The sequence below is a fragment of the Mirounga leonina genome, unplaced genomic scaffold (assembly GCF_011800145.1).
Source record: "Mirounga leonina isolate KUSES-001 unplaced genomic scaffold, KU_Mleo_1.0 Mir_125, whole genome shotgun sequence".
Classification (NCBI taxonomy): Eukaryota; Metazoa; Chordata; class Mammalia; order Carnivora; family Phocidae; genus Mirounga; species Mirounga leonina.
The window spans coordinates 29,382,854-29,400,204 of record NW_023270305.1 but is presented as its reverse complement, the minus strand read 5'-3'; the positions used below and the strand labels follow the sequence as shown (position 1 = coordinate 29,400,204).

At 38.1% G+C, this 17,351-nt stretch overlaps 1 protein-coding gene across 2 annotated transcripts in view; it reads right to left on the bottom strand.

Moving 5' to 3' along the window:
• Window positions 1-17,351, bottom strand: part of TMEM87B (transmembrane protein 87B) — a 49,819-nt gene that overhangs the window by 8,550 nt on the left and 23,918 nt on the right. Inside the window, exons 10-16 of one of the 2 annotated variants that reach the window (XM_035001053.1) lie at window positions 15,900-15,993; window positions 14,286-14,357; window positions 8,113-8,221; window positions 7,970-8,028; window positions 6,449-6,552; window positions 4,815-4,888; window positions 204-274 (exon numbers count right to left, since the gene is read on the bottom strand). In XM_035001053.1, coding sequence (XP_034856944.1) covers window positions 204-274; window positions 4,815-4,888; window positions 6,449-6,552; window positions 7,970-8,028; window positions 8,113-8,221; window positions 14,286-14,357; window positions 15,900-15,993 — 583 coding nt within the window. Of the gene's footprint in view, window positions 1-203; window positions 275-4,814; window positions 4,889-6,448; window positions 6,553-7,969; window positions 8,029-8,112; window positions 8,222-10,148; window positions 10,221-14,285; window positions 14,358-15,899; window positions 15,994-17,351 lie in introns of both variants that reach the window. The other variant, XM_035001054.1, reaches the window with a different exon arrangement.

Genomic DNA, 17,351 nt, shown 5'->3' with positions numbered 1-17,351 from the left:
GCGTGTCGAACAAGCTCCCAGGTGATGCTCATGCTGGCCCAAGAATGGCGCCCCGGGAGCCGGCAGCTACCGCAGTTATAGCCGTCGCCCTTAACCGGTATCGCTGCTTGGTAACACTGGGTGTTGTGCGAAAAACCTTAGTAGAGAATGTTTTCCTGACAATGAATGTGACACAGACTCTATTAAATACATACTATACTTACAAAATTATCAGAAGTAGGTTTAGCTGTTCCGTTGGAAACCGTTTTTGAGACTCTTAATTTTATTCCTTCAGCTATAATGAGAAACATTATGGAGAGAAATAAATTATAAAATATTTTCTTTCATAATCTCATATTTAACAGCCCAACAAAGATTTATATTTATCTTTATATATGTAGATTTATATATAGAGAGATTTTTACATATACTAATTATTTATATATGTATATATTTAAAGGAAAGTTAATAGCAGAAACTTCGGGCAGGGTGCTGGCTTTAACATGACTTGGAAATGTAGGAGGGATGGCAAAAATTAACAGACTTCACGAATGTCTGCAATAACAACTAGGTTTGCAAGAGGCTAGTTTGAATTCTAGTTTTAGAGGAGTTTAAAGATTTTTATTTATTTGACAGAGACAGCGAGAGAGGGAACACAAGCAGGGGGAGTGGGAGAGGGAGAAGCAGGCTTCCCTAGGAGCAGGGAGCCCGATGCGGGGCTCGATCCCAGTACCCTGGGATCATGACCTGAGCCGAAGGCAGATGCTTAACAACTGAGCCACCCAGGTGCCCCTAGTTTTAGAGGAGTTTAAACAAACAAGTAAACATATACATATTTCCTTAGAGAGTTTCAATACATTTTAAAGTTTATGGATTTAAAAATCTATAGAATTTATAGTATCATATTCAATAATAAAACACATCTTTGGCTGTGCTTTTACTTCTCTGATGTGTACATTTTGGAATGTGCCTATGATAAAAATAAAATGGGAAAGAGAAGGATTTTCTTCCTATTTGACCAGGCTCTCCTTTCTGCTACCAGTTTCAGAGCAGAGGTTAAGGGCATGAGTTCTGGAACTAGACTGCCCCACCAAGGATTCTGGCTCTCCCTATGCAACCCTGGGCAAAGCAGTTAACTTTCTGTGACTCACCATCCCCAGCAACACAATGGGATAATACTGATATCTACACCTCATTAAACAAGAGCATTAAACAAGTTAGCGTATATAAGGTGCCTGACACGTAATCTCTGCCCCATAACTAATCACTTTAGTTATTACAATAATTTGCAAATCGTGCTTCTCCATAAACAAGGTCAATTGGTATGTTACGATCATAAGTTGATACAATGAATGAAAATGAGGTTCCTTGATCAAACAATGTTTCTGTGAGGCGTTTAAAATCCCAACATTTGAGATCTCTTCTCTTAATGGGGCAATACACTGATTTTTAAAATTGAGGTACAACATAATAAAATACACAAATTTTAAGTGTACAGTCTAAGAGATTTTACAAGCATATACACTTGTGTAACTACCACCTCAGTCAAGACATTTAACATTTTCAACATTACATAAGGTTCTTTAAATTCCTTTCTGGTCAATCCTAATCCTACCAGAAGCAACCATTGTTCTGATTTACATAATCACCATGGCTTAGTTCTGCCTGTTCTGGAACTTCATATATAGAACCATAATCCATGGACTCTATATTCTTTTAGATTTGGCTACTCTCACTCAATATAAAGGTTTTGAGATTTATTTATGTGGTAGTGTTGGTTACTTTTGATACGGAACAGTAGCCCATTGTGTGGTATACTACAAATACTTTATCCATTCATTTGTTGATGGACATTGGGTTATATCCAGTTTTAAACTATTAAGAATAAATCTGCTGAAAATAATAGTGTACATCAGTGTCCTTCTGTGAACATCGCTTTCATATCTATCATTTCTTCTGGGTAAATATCTTGGGGTGGAATGGCTGGGTTGTATGGTAGGTATATGGTTACCTTTTTAAGAACCAAATCATTTTTTAAATTAGTCTTACTACTCTATATTCTTTCCAGTAGTGTCTGAGTAATATAACTGTTCCACATCCTCACCAACATGTCATGCTGTCAGTCTTTTAAATTTTAACCATTCTGGTGGATATGTGGTGGTATCTCACTCTGGTTTTAACTTGTTTCCCTGATGACCAAGCATCTTTTCACATGCTTATTGGTCATTCTTTTGTCTTCTTTGGTGAAGTGTATTCAAATATTTTTCTGTTTTTTACAAATTGAGTTTTTTTAATTGATTTATAGGGATTTTACTTATATTCTGGATACAAGTCCTTTCTCAGATATATGTACTGAGAATCTTTTATTCCAGTCTAGGGCTGGATACAAGTCCTTTGTCAGATACATGTACACATAACCTTTTACTCCAGTCTAAGCCTGGCCTTTCATTTCCTTAAGTTTCTCTTGATGAGTATTTTAATTTTTGTGAAGTCTAATTTAGCAGTTTTTAAAATTTTATGGTAACTGCTAATGTCCTATGAAATTATCTAACCCAAGGTTATAAAGACATTTTCTTGTTTTCTTTCAGAAGAGTTATAGTTTTTCTTTTTTAGCAGGGAGGGACAAAGGGAGAGGGAGAATCTTAAGCTGGTTCCAGACCCAGTGTGGACCCAACATGGGGCTCAATCTCACAACCCTGAGATCATGACCTGAGCCAAAATCAAGAGTTGGACACTTAAATGACTGAGCCACCAGGGCCCCCAGAAGAGTTATAGTTTAAGTTTTCACATCTAGGGTCTGTGGTCCATCTTGAATTAATTATTATGTGGTATCTGTGTAAGGAGTCTAGGTGATTTTCCCTCCATGTGTTTATCTAGTTGTTCCAGCACACTTTGTTGATAATACTATTCTTTTCTCATATAACGTCTTGGTGCCCTTGTCAAAAATCAGTTGACAAATGAGATTTCCAGTTTGAAGCTACTTTAATTATTGCATTCCATTCATTCATTTTTTTCATTCATTCATTCAGAGGGGGGAGGGGCAGAGGGATAGGGAGAGAGAATCCCAAGTAGGCTCCACGCCCAGCACAGAGCCCAATATGGGGCTGGATCCCACAATCCTGAGATCATGACCTGAGCCAAAATCAAGAGTTGGACTTTCAATTGACTGGGCCACCCAGGCGCCTCTGTTGCATTCCTTTTAAAAACAAAACTTTTAGAAACCTATTCTATGGAATCAATTTGGTACTTGTAAAAGTACACTCTTCAATATGTTATTACTTAATGCAATAACAACAACAACGAAATCAACTGACCATATATGTGTGGATTTATTTCTGGACTCTATTTTGATACACTGCTGTGTTTTTCCATCCTTCTGCCAAACCACACTATCTTGATTAATATAACTTGATATTTTTATAAGTCTTGAAATTACTATAAGTCCATTAATTTTATTTTATTGAGATAAAATTCCCACACTATAAAATGCATCATCTTGAAGTGAACAATTCAGCAGATTTCAGGATAGTCAAGGAATTATGCAACCATCACCATTAATTTCAGATTTTCATACACCTAAAAAGAAACCCCATGCCCATCAGTAGTCACTCCCTACTCATTCCTTCCACCAACCCCTGGCAATCATCAATATACTTTGTCTTCTACGAATTTACCTTTTGTGGACTTTTCATCTAACTGCAATCATATAATCTGTGATCTTCATGATTGGCTTTGTGATTCACTTAGCATAATGTTTTCAAGATTTGTCCATGTTGTAACTACAAGAATGTTTGAGCTCTTCTAGGTCCTTGCTTTTTGACATACATTTTAAAATCAGATTAACTGGGGCACCTGGGTGGCGCAGTCGGTTGAGCTTCCGACTTCTGATTTCAGCTCAGATCATGATCTCAGGGTCCTGGGATCGAGCCCCGAGTTGGGCTCCATGCTTAGCAGGGAGTCTGCTTAAGATTCTCTTCTCCCAGGGCACCTGGGTGGCTCAGTCGTTAAGCGTCTACCTTCAGCTCAGGTCATGATCCCGGAGTCCTGGGATTGAGCCGGGTTCCCTGCTCAGTGGGAGGACTGCTTCTCTCTCTTCCACTCCCCCTGCTTGTGTTCCCTCTCTCTCTGTCTCTTTCTCTCTCAAATAAATAAATAAAATCTTTAAAAAAAACAAAACAAAATCAGATTAACCATTTGTACTTTTTTTAAGGTCAGTTGGAATTATGATTGGGATTGCACTGATTCTACTTATCAGTTTGTGGTACTGACTGCTTAATAATATTGAGAGTTACAATTCATAAACATGTTATAGCTCTACACTTACTTATTCTTAGCAACTGAATTATGTAATGATATTGCCTTAACAAATGTTTAAAGTATTATGGTAAAATTAATAAAATGATAAAATGCTATGTAGAAATTAATTGAAAGATGAAAATAGCACTAAAACTAATTAGAAACGCTTTGGGAATGAACAGAAAATTATATATATAATTCTGAAGAGCAAGAAGAGGTGATTCAAGGAAATTTAGGAATCATTAAGAAGAAGATTATTAGGAGCTAAGCACAATGTAAACTAAATTCTTAGTGTGAAACAGTATATCTATTTTAATACTTAGACTTTAGAAGCGAACAGGTAACAAAAGCTCAAACTACATTAAGGATCTTGAAAATTTCATTACTGACTCTTCCTTTTGTGACTGTCTACCATAATAGGGGTTTTGGCAGATAGAGTTTTAAAATTATTTTAACAGGAAAAAAATGTGACTTTGCATCATAAGTAAAGGTACAAGTTACAATTAAATGGTCATTTAATAAGAAAACATATCACTCACTTAAATTTTCAGATGGTACCATAAATTCTTCAATTTCATCATCAGAATCATCGATTAACGGCATGAAGGCATATCTACATCAGAAACGAGGAAGAGTAGTTTTACTAGTGCATTTAAACCTGTTCGGTTTTCAGTTCATACCTAAAAGCATCATTACATACAAAAATATTTACATTAAAAAATTTCTTATAAATTCAAATTAAAAAATTCAATTATTTTACTCTCAAATTAGGAAAGATTATCAGCGATGAAACAGTGAAACTGGAGCTCCCAAGCCCTGCTGGTGAAAGTGTAAATGGGTAAGATCTTTCTGGAAAGCAGTTCTGCAATGTTCAGAGAAAGGAACTTCCTGATGTACTTTTTTCTCCCTGTCAAAAACCCTCCCTGCCCACTACTTGTTAACTTATCCCCTAACAAAAGGTAAATTGCTAATCTTACTGGTGAAAATAAAGCTTACTGACTAAGCCACATTTGCTAGGTCAGAAATACATTCAGAAAGCACTGCTGATAATAACAATAATCCTAGAAACAAACTAGTCCCTAATAACTAGGTACTGCTTCTACATATTAGGCTACATTCATATTATGGAACGCCAAAGAGCCATTAAAAATAATGTGGTACATCTAGGGGCAGCTGGCTGGCTCAATCGGTACAGCATATGACTCTCAATTTCAGGGTCATGAGTTCAAGCCCCATGTTGAGCATGGAGCCTACTTTTAAAAAAAATGTGGTAGAGCTATACAAGATATAGAAAGATAGATCTTAAACAAGAAGGTGCAGAATGGTGTATATGTGTATGTACGTACTTATAATTATTATATACTTTCTAAAAAAAGATTTATCTATTTATTTTACATAAAGAGAGAGAGTGTGTGTGCATGCTCGCACAGTGGGGTGGGGCAGAGGAGACAGTCTTAAGCAGACTCTGCACTGAGTGTAGAACCTGACTCGGGGTTTGATCTCACCACCCTGAGATCACGACCTGAGCCAAAACCAAGAGTCAAGACGCCTAACCGATTGTGCCACCCAGGTGTCCCAATTACTATATACTTTTAAAAAGAGAGGGAGAAACACACACTGGTATATACTTTTCCATTTTTCCTTAGAAAGGCATTCAAGAAACTTCACAGCCCTTTCCTTGGGGAAGAGGAATGAGGCAAGGGCAGGTGGGCCTTCCTATCATATGCAGCGAATGGTACAACCTGAACTTACCAAACTCAAGCTCCTTATATTTTGGTTCCACTTTTCCCTTCAAGCTTTATTTCCCTCCAAAGTAAGTAGTATTAATAAAAATGCATGCCTCAATGACCTCCAAGGTATACCATGTTTTCCCCCACTACCTCAGAAAATGTACATTCTTTCTCAGCTCAGCTTTTCACGGTTCTGCTTCTTTCCTCGAGGAAGATGCTGCCTTTCAAGGAGGCTTCCTCAACCCTCTTCAGTCTTCCCCCTGGACTTCCTAGTTTATACATCTTATTTCACTGTCTTACATTATATCTGTCTCCCTAGTTGATTGTGTACTCCTTTAAAAGTGAAGACTACGGCCTCAGTTTCTATAAATGTGTTTTTATTTGAACACAGTAGCAGTGATCAACAAATGCTTGCCAAATGTGAATTTTCCCATGTTAGGTACCTCTGATTGTTTGCTGATGGTCTCCACAAAAACATTATTACAATAAGGATAAGTGAAAAAAGGAAGCTCCAAAATGCATCATCAACCCAGCGTTCCATCCAATCCTATAACAAGGACAATTCAAACATGAAATATTAATTTTCTGATAAACACAGACAGATTTCCCATTCAAATAGTGTACAATGACAAACACTCATGAAATCTTTCCAACCAGTCCATCTTCCAAATATGTACATGTTTTTTTAAGAAAATAAAAACTAAGAAATGCTATCTTCATCAAATTAACATGAATGCCTACTTCAGCCTTATAACCAATCAGATAAATAAAACCCTAGCACAAATTATATACTACAGTATCATAAAGAATTAGTGTTTAGGGACACCTGGGTGGCTCAGTCGGTTAAGCGTCTGCCTTCGGCTCAGGTCATGATCTCAGGGTTCTGGGATCAAGTCCTGCATCGGGCTCTTTGCTCACGGGGAGCCTACTTCTCCCTCTGCCTGCCGCTCCCCCTGCTTGTGCTTGCGTGCGTTCTCTCTTTGACAAATAAATAAAGTCTTAAAAAAAAAGAATTAGTGTTTAAAGGGGCTTCTGAGGTCATTTAATCCTATTTTCTAGATGAGAATAGTCATGAGGCAGGTTAATAAGATAATCAGAAGCAAGTTCACAATGGGTACTTTTGACATGGATGGTATTAGAATTTCCGACGTGAAGATCTCGATGCAGTATTTTTCCCAATAAGTTATTTTGCTTTTAGTAAGACAGGAGATTTTATTATACATTGTTTGAAATGTTTCTAAAGGGCTGTTTAACATTATTATAAACATTCCTTTCCATAAAATTTTAGGGTCAACAGAAAGATTTACAAAACAAAAATAAAAATCCAAAAGATATACTTAGAACTCCAGGTGAAAAACCCTAAGGTGACAGGAGGAGAAAAAAGAAATTCCAGAAAGTTCAGTTTCTTCTCTCACTAAATTATTCCTAAGGCAGAAGTCTAGGATGCACAGAGGGCTGTCTGTAATGTTTATTTAGAACTAGGGACTAGCTCTAAATCAAGAAGCCCCCAAAAAGGCCTTTTAAATTTTAAGTCTAAGAAATGTACCTTCTACCTAGAGAACCCACAGAGAGTATCTCCTGAATGTTCATAATGAGTGTACCACCTTAGAAACATGTCAGACTTAAGGTTTACAGTCCCATTTAGTTTCAAAAACCCAATTTCATGGTATGCAAGAAGAGAAAGCTTTCCTGTTACCTTATGTTATATAAGAAGGTAATTATTTTTCAAAATATATAAAGGGGAAGTTGAGAAAAGAACATAATTGGACAAGTAGATTTAGGAGGAATATTTTCAGATTCATTTAAAGGAGGCAAAAGTTCTTATAATTCTCTGTAAAATAATTCAAACTAAACTGAAAATCTCCACTAAAATTACCTGTTTACAAACACTAACTAAATTCTTCAAAATTACCCAAAATAGTATAATTAAAAATGAAAACTTTAAATAGGAAGATTATACTTACTGATTGACATTTTGCAATTCTAAATGTCTTCGTTGTCCACACCATAAACACTATAGAAGCTGAAACACACCAAAAAGAGTCACCTCTGAAGGAACATGCAATACTAAAATAATTTATTATAATAAGAAAATTAAATAGCTTACCTAGTACGGCAAAGATCAGAGTATTTGTAAAGTGCCTGTATAAAGAAAATTTCACTGTGTTCTTTCTTAGCCTTAGAGTCTTCATAGTTTGTGCCAAACTTATAAATATGTGCAAAAAGTTAAGGAAAAACATTTTAAATAGTAATAAACAGTTTAAAAACAAAATAAGAATCTCCTACATTTCTAAAATTAGTACTGCTAAATATAGTTCCTATAAAAACAGAAAAATATTATTTTAGCCAATATTATATGATTATGATACTGATTTTATGGCAGATTTTGTTTTACAATTTACCATTGTCTGAACTACATAAACTCTGAGGAAGACAACAAACAAGAAGCCCTATGATGTCCTCCTTCAATGTCAAGCTCCCAAAACATAGGATAGAGCAGTATATACACTAAAAAACGAGCCACCTTAGGCCAGACACTCTTAACAGATCACATTATGACATGCCCTTAGGCTTGTGCTTTTTGTCTCTGTTTCTTTCTTATTTTCTTCTTTCCAGTCTACTCTCTTTTTATCCTCTGAATGACCATAATTAAGAAGGGAGGTCAACAGGGGGACCTGGGTGGCTCAGTCGTTAAGCGTCTGCCTTCGGCTCAGGTCATGATCCCAGGGTCCTGGGATTGAGCCCCACATCAGGCTCCCTGCTCGGCGGGAAGCCTGCTTCATCCTTTCCCACTCCCCCTGCTTGTGTTCCTTCTCTCACTGTGTCTCTCTCTGTCAAATAAATAAATAAAATCTTAAAAAAAAAAAAGAAAAAAGAAGGGAGGTCATCTATTAATTCCAATATAAAAATTGAAAAATGAAATATGTTAAATAAAACAAATCTGGACTTAGGTAAGGAGAGACTTCATTCAAAAAATTACTGCAACAGGCAGAGGAGGCTTATTGCCATGGGGAGGATGTTCCAACTCTAAGATTTGCAAGAGTCCCACAGGTCAGGCCAGACAGGGCTTTGATTTTGTAGGGAGGGGTAAACAAGACTAGAAAGCAGGTGTGGGGAAGTGGGTGGCATGACTGGACAGCTGCTCAGGGAACGACTTTCCCTGAGGTGTGCAGATTCTCGAGAGGGGCCACTGAGGAGGGCTGTGGTGGACGAAAGCTCAGGGACCTAGGGAGGGAGACCGCTTCGTCTGGCCCAGGCTGGCGTTCTGGCCAGATTGGTCAGCAGGTACACAGGTCTGTGTCTGGCCTTGTCATAGGTAACAAGGGGGCACCTGGGAGTCTCATGTAAGTCCTATGGGAGTTGTCTCATGTAAGTCCTTTGAAGTAAGCCTTCCCCGGAACACGAAAGGGTGGAGGTTTTCTTAACCATGCCTGTTTTCCAGGAGCACAGGGATCAGGTAAAGCTCAACACTGTCATGTATGAAGAAGCAAAAAGAGGCTTCTCCACTGACTCCTTGGCAGTGAAGCTGGGACTCAAGCCAGAGCACTCTTTGTAAATGGGAGTTGCTTCCTCTGGAGCATACCATCAAGCTTTGTTCATGAACCATATACTGAACATAACAGAGCGGAGCAAAAGACTGGAAGTGGCAAACTTTAGATTTATGCCTATTTTAAATTCCAAATACTTCATGAATCAGAAACTTCATGGCAGTACTCAAATTACCAAAACTGCTATTCAGTCTTCCTAAATGACCAGTGAGTTACAAAAGAAGATCAATTTCTAAAATAACACAATTCAACCAATTAAGGCTACTGTCAGAATTTACAGAACAGTAAATATACTGTATTCTTTTAACATTATCAAGACAAATGCTTTTTAAAAATTCTTGACTAAAATGAATTTTCTATGTTAAAAATATGGTCACATTGAATAATTCAAAAGTATTTCTGAGAAGCTGAGGAATAAAAAGATCAAAAGCAAATTCAAAACTGCCTAAACCTCCACTTACCAAGACACTGTTAAATTTAAGTAAAGCTTAAATCATTTCTCCCTTTAAAGGAAAGTGGTTACGAAAGCAAACAGGCCCAGTTATCCTTAGGTGAGAAGCAACGGGAACGTGTTGCTGCAGTAGGAAAAGGATATCCACCAGCACAAGCCAGAGTCAAGAAGAGAGAGAGGGAGACTGGCCAGAAGCACAAGATCAGAGTCATTTGCCTGCAGCAAAACAGCAAAAAATTAAAATAAGCAGAAAAAAAGAGGAAGAGGGCTTCATGAGAAAAGCAATGGCTTTGAATTTTTCAAGTTATTTCTTCTTTTACTTGAGAACCAGATTCTTACAGGATAGCTATGTTAGGTTCATCAAAGCAAAGGAAACAGGGTCATTACCACAAGCACTCAGTTCTGTATATATGTAGACCTGCTTCTTTTGCTTGCCATTTGTAATCATTTAAGAAATCTACTCTTCCTGTACACAAAATGCAGACTTCTCATTTCAGTAAAGAAAACTGCCAAATAACCATCTGAAAGCAAACATAGGAAATTCAGGTTCAAGCTGAAGTGGATACTAAGTTTTCTTTCTCTCACCATTAAACACTAACCAAGATAATTTTAATTTCTGGATTTCTTTATGACTTTTATTTCTAACACCTTTATTAAAAGTATTAATCATTAAGCAAACTAAATCTTTTCCCTTGTTTTCCTTATCTCCCCACTCCAATTTGGCTCATTGTATGTTGGAACAGACCCCAAAGTCAACGCTGTCCATAAAGGTGATAAATTACCCTCATTCAAATCCAGATGGAATTGGGCCTTTAGAGCTGCTTGTCTTTGGAATTTTCTGTCAAGTTGCATTACTGTTTTTCCCAATGAACTACCTTGTGGATGGTTAAGAACAAGAAATCTTTGAAATACATATCTGTAAATTACCAGGGTAAAAGATAATACAGATTTTTAAAAATGCCATGTCTATAGCTCAATTAGTTGACTGAAAAACATACTTGCTAACTATTAAAGGCTCCAAGCATATATAATTTTGGAGACAAGACAATTCCAAATTAAGCAGATATCCTAAGTTCACTTTCTAAATGCACAATGACAGAAGGGAAGAAGTTAAGATCTGGAGCTGGCAATGCTGAGACTAACAGCTAGGTTCACCTGCACCGCCTGCCTATCCTGATGCCAGGTATGTTCATCCTGCCTGCCCTTTCTCCTCAGGTCAGTTGAGCATCCCTAACAAGTGATGGGGCCGCAGCAGAACAGGTACCATGGCCCCTGGGGATGAGCTCTCATGGCCAGAGCACTGGTCATGGGCAGAACTGAGGACTGTAGTTGACCTTTTCAACAGCTCAATGTCTTTAAATGTGTTTTCACGTGGAAAATATAAAAATTATACTACAATAAGATTAGTATCATTCTTGGAAAAGATAAGATGTATTTAACTATAATTTCTTTCAACAAACTTGGACTCTAAACTAGTATCCTCGACCAGAAGTAGAACAGATTTTTAAGCAAGTTTGGTCAGAAACAACTCTTTAAATCAGGTGTTCTTTCTTTCTTTTTTTTTTTTTTAAGTTTTTATTTATTTATTTGAGAGAGAGAGAGAATAAGAAAGAGAGAGCACATGAGAGGGGATAGGGTCAGAGGACGAAGCAGACCCCCCGCCGAGCAGGGAGCCCGATGCGGGACTCGATCCCGGGACTCCAGGATCATGACCTGAGCCAAAGGCAGTCGCTTAACCAACTGAGCCACCCAGGCGCCCACAGGTGTTATTTCTTAACTAGATACTCTTCAGACAGTAGGGGATCCATGGATATAATTTTGGAGGCTTTTAAATGCCCCACTGCAGGCAACACTTTTGTGGGGTGTGTGTTTCTATCTTGTAAAAAGAGGCTCCCCAGCTTTCATTCGACTTTCAAGGGCATCTTTGGTCCCAAGACCCAAACAAGGCTAAGAACCACTGCTTTAGAGAGTAGGGATGCTAAATTAAAAGGCTTTTTTCTTTGGTTTTTAACTTGGAAGCATACTAAAAATTCACAAAGAGGGAGTTTAAAGAGCAGACAGACTGGGTTTCGAAGAAACCACCCACAGGGGACTGAGAAAGGGCCATGTCTGTTAGCGTGCCTGCAGAAAGGGGTGCTTCCTTGCAGAGGAGAAACAGAGACAAACTAAAGTCCTTTCTGGCCTCCCTGTGAGAGATAAAGATGAGGAAATGGAAAGGAATTACAAGGAAACAAAAGAACGTTGAATATTAAAAGCAAAAAGACAAGTATCGAAGACAGTGGAAACAAAAAAAACTTGATAAAAAAATCTATTTAGAGAAAAGAGTTTCAAAGAGGATGTAAATGCAGAAGAAAGAGATAAAAATAATGTTCTGGGATATGCATAACACTGCCTTCTGCTCTGACCAGGTCACAGTTTCTTTAGAGTTCCTCCCATTTCCACGAATGCATATTTGAGGGCTCTGCCTCGGAGTTAAAAAGAATGGAATTTCCCAGACTCCACTGAAGTCACTGAAGCAGTGAGGAGGGTCCTCAACGATGGGTTACCATGCATCTAAAACTTCTCCTGCTGTAACATGGCTTGTGTCCCACCAGCATCACTGAGCCTGCTCTCCTGCTGTCCCATTTGTGACCTCTGGAATGACCAAAGCCAGGTGCACCTTGGCAGTTCATCTCTCTGTAGTACTGGTCACTGTTGACCACCCTTCCTTACCAAAGCCTCACCCCAGGACAATTTCTGGGTTCTTCTATTTCCCTTCACCCTGGTGTTCCTTTCATGCACATTTCCACCCCCACTGGGCACCATCCTGGTCCTTTCCTCTCTCTGGTCTACATGTTCTTGGCTTGCTTCCATGGGCTGCGACTTACTCTCACATGAAGATGACCTCCAACCTTCACCATTCCAATTCCTCTTACAAACCCTGACTGGGATTTCCAACTCTCTACTTAACACTAATGCCCTAGGCAGCTCACACTTCATCCATTATGGTCCCTTCCCTAAGTCCATTGCCTTGGGGATGGCAACACTGTCCCCAGCCACCCAAATGAGACAGCAAGACCTTTCTGGAGCTCTCTCCCTTCTTTTCCCACCCATTTCTACTAAGTCTATCATCTGGAGTCTTTTTTTCATTCCCTGTGCTCTACTTTTAACCTCACCATCTCTTTTTTGGACTACTGCAAATGACTCTTTACCAGACTTCCTATCTCTAGGTTCTAGACTTTCCTTTTCCAGGTCATTTTTATATTTTTATTTTTATATGATTTTAAATAATTTCTACACCCAACGTGGGGTACGGACTTAAAACCCTGAGATCAAGAGTTGCACGCTCTTGGGGGCACCTGGGTGGCTCAGTTGGTTAAACATCTGCCTTCGGCTCAGGTCGTGATCCTAAGGTCCTGGAATCAAGCCCTGCATCAGGCTCCCTGCTCAGTGGGGAGCCTGTTTCTCCCTTTGCCCCTCCCCCTGCTTGTGCGCTCTGTCAGATAGATAGATAAAATCTTTAAAAAAAAAAAAAGAGTTGCACACTCTTCCAACTGAGTCAGCCAGGTGCCCCTTCCAGGCCATTTTTAAATGTCATTCTTGAGTTCTTTCTAACACAGATTTCACCATGCTACTCACCTGTGCAGCTTTCATTCCCCTTTCCTTTCTCCCTGCAGAAGGAACTTGAGACTCTTGAGCACGTCATTCTATCTTTCCCTTCTGGTCCCACCTTCCATGATTCTCCCACATATGTCCACTTACAGGCAAGCTACTCTGGGACATTCTATCACTGCACCCATATTTTCACGCTTCCCCTCAATTCTTCCCAGGATGCCTTTTCCCCAATTCTTTCCCCAGTTAACTTCATCTGTCCTCTCGGTCACAATTTAATGTCACCATCTCTGTGAAGTCTTTCCTGATTTTTGCACTAGAATTACTTTCTCTTTCCTCTGTTTGCATAGCACCTCTTTAAAATGGCAATTTCTATTGCTATATTGCTCCTAGTTATATGTTTGTCTTCCCTCCCAAAGTCTGAATTCCTTAAACGCAGGGACAATACCTTTTTCTTCTCTGCCTCCTAAGCATAGGGCACACAGTAAGTACTTAAGTTTGCTGAACTAACAGAAAAAATAAAGATATTCTTTGTTTGGGGAACTATTGCTTTTTCACCTTCAACTAAATTCCTATATTGAGGTTAAAAATAATGTATATCTATATTTCTTTCTATTATTATAAATACAAACTGAAAGTAATCTGATTTTAATGATACAACAAACTACTTTAGGACATAGTAAAGGATATAAACCATATAAAAATGGAGTCAATAACTGCCAAAATAATGTCACCAAAAGTAACAGCTAAATGGTTAGAACCCTGAAAGATAAAAATAGGGAATAAAACCTGAATGTAAACATTTCATTATATTATAGAAATTATATGAAAAAGAAAAACAATTTAGCTCATCTCATCACTTTATAAAAGCCACATAAAATTTTTATTCCTAATAAAATTGTGTCTAAGCTCATGGAAATTTTTGTTTTGGCAGCAACAGATGTTAGCTTGTCATCTACCTGTTCAATTACAATGTAAAATTGTATTATGGAATGGCAAATAAAATGTGTCATGTCCCCAGCCCCACTTAGGTCAATTTCAATCTCTCCCCTCTCCACACCAAACCTACCACCAGGGCCACTAATGAAATGGACTCCTGATCTCTCCTACTATCTGTGAAGGGACATGGAAAAAAAAAAAAGGAAGTGTGGAATGGTAAAAACAAACCATAGGTGAGAAACTTTAATCACAAGTTGACAGAAAATCATATTTAAAAGTTATATTGAAGACACTGGCTATGTAAAATTTTAAAGAAATACAATGTATATACCATATCTGCATGTGGGATATTTATCTTTTTTCTTTCTAGCAAAGACTAGTTCCTGTAAATTATATACATAAATGCAAAGCTCCTCACTAGTCTAAAAATAAGAATAAATGTACCTTTCAAAGAGTCAAAGATGAAAAGAGCAGGTGTATCTAATACAGAAGGCAGATGTATCAAAGATAATAGAAAGAAGAAGAACGAGGCTTTTAACAAATTGAACAAATGGCCTGCTTCAAGATCAAAATATGTGAAGTAAACTTAATTGGCAACATAAGATCATTCACTCTGTGCAGTGATCTGATTTACACATCCAGTCCAAAAGATATTTTTGGTAAAAATTACTAGGTTCTTTGAACCAACAAAATATAATAAGCTGCTTAATCACTCAGTTGTCAGCCATATTATTAAGAAAAACGGAGAGCTAGAAATCTAGGGGTTTTCCCAGATATAAATGTTCTGCCTCTTCTTAGAGAGTAAAGTATTTGCTGCCTACACCACCTGAGTCATTTCCCCCTGGACACTACCTTCTTGTGGTTCTTCCAAGAATGGAGTCTGCTGAATCCCCAAACACTGAGTCCACCACAAGAGTCAGAGAATACTTATAACCAAATGAGACTTAAGACTGATGAGATGTAATGTCTGCATGTGTGAAGGATACAGTTAATTCTGTTCACTTCCACATGTTTAGACCATGAGTTAAGGAAGAAATGAATGTGTTCAGACTGTATAATGACAAAGACAAATGTTCTTTATAAAGAATAACCATGAGCATTTTTGAGATAGAGCTAATTTCTGGGATGACATCAAGTGGTGCCTTCATAATCGGTCATACTTTAAGAAGTGCTCTGTCTGGACTTCTACTACTTTCAGGAAGTATTTAAAAAGGGAAATATTCCATAGGGGAAAAAAAAAAAAGCTCAAATTGGGCCTTTTTCATCAATGTCCTGTCTTTAAAAATTCATCTCAGGAGATATAAAGTAAAATCCTATTTCATAGCAACAACAAAAAGGAATGAAGTGGAAACATGTGGCTTTTACCCCAATAACTCTCATCACGCCTTCAATAGCTGCGAAGATAAAGTAAAGAATCCCCAGTCCGACCACCCGGTGCATGACTGTTCCTAAACGGGGCCTGGAATGAGGAAGAGGAAACAGAAAAAAAAGAAAAAGAAAAAGCACCGGTAAGTAAAATGCATCTGAATACAGTAACTGGTCCCATTTCCAACACAGAGCAGTTATTATCTAATCAAATCAGTTTGCTCCCCGCCATCCGGCCTCTGCTTCCTCGGTTTTAAAAAATAGCCTCTTTTCCGGGAACAGGGCAGAAACAGGCTCGGGAGAAATGGGCCTCCTTCTCTAGAACTAGAAGCTGTACTGATGCCCATGAAGCAACACGTTGAGACCACCCAGGTGCCAGAGGATTAGCATTAATACAAGTACTCATTGCACGGGATGGAAGAGTAGCCTGAGGAAACCTAGGAGTCTAAGTGCCAACTTCTAAGTGTCACTGGCAGAAACAGTAACTTCTTTCATGAACATTAATTAAAAACTGTTCTGGGATACGTTTGTTAGAGATAATCCACTGATTTTCTGACTTGGGCAGAAAAAGAACAGGAGTATTAGGAGATCGAATTCTATTCCCTTTCTTCTCTCAATGTCCAAAACAAGAGTGCTAACACACTGTAGTTTCCATTCTTTACACTGGAAAGAATTAAAATAACATTTTTGATTCTTAAAAATATCAATGATTTGGGAAAATGCAAAGGCAGTAATTTTTGTGATGAGTAATTTGAAAACAACTGAAATTTCATGAAATTTGCAAATCTATAGCACAAATGTTTCAGTTCAAAAACCCTCTTGCCAGAGTGATTAGGAAAAAAAATTGATTTTAGAAAAATACTTAATGTAGTCACTTTAAAACAAAATCTAACTAAAAATTAAACTACTATCCACAGCTTATATTGAAGACTGTATCTGATTTAGTTCATCTAAATTCTGACTCATTACAGCCCCTAACTGGAACCTTCTAACAGCCAGAACCATGAGTGCTCTGAAGTTTGTAACTAGAATTATGAGGTACAAGATTCCACATGAGGACTCTGTGTTTTGTATACTGTATTAAGGCCCAAAACAAACAAACCTCCCAAGACCCCAAAAAGCACTTGAGAAGGAATCTTAATAAATACCCAGTGGAAAAAAGGTTTCCTGGCTAAAATCTTGCTAACTACACCAATCTCAAGCTCACAAGCACATGTATGTGCATTCAGTGCATATTCACTGAGTGCCTACTATGTGCCAGGGACTGTGCTGGGCCTTAAGAAGCAAAAGGACACAAGATAGGCAAAGCTTCTACTCCAAGTGGGGGCAAGACAACAACTCCTAACATATGCATCAAGCAGTGCTCTGAAAGGGGTGAGGATCAGAGTGACCGAGGGTGTGCACCACAGTGGGAATTCCAACAGCACTAGCCTCTCTGGGAGAGGATGGTGA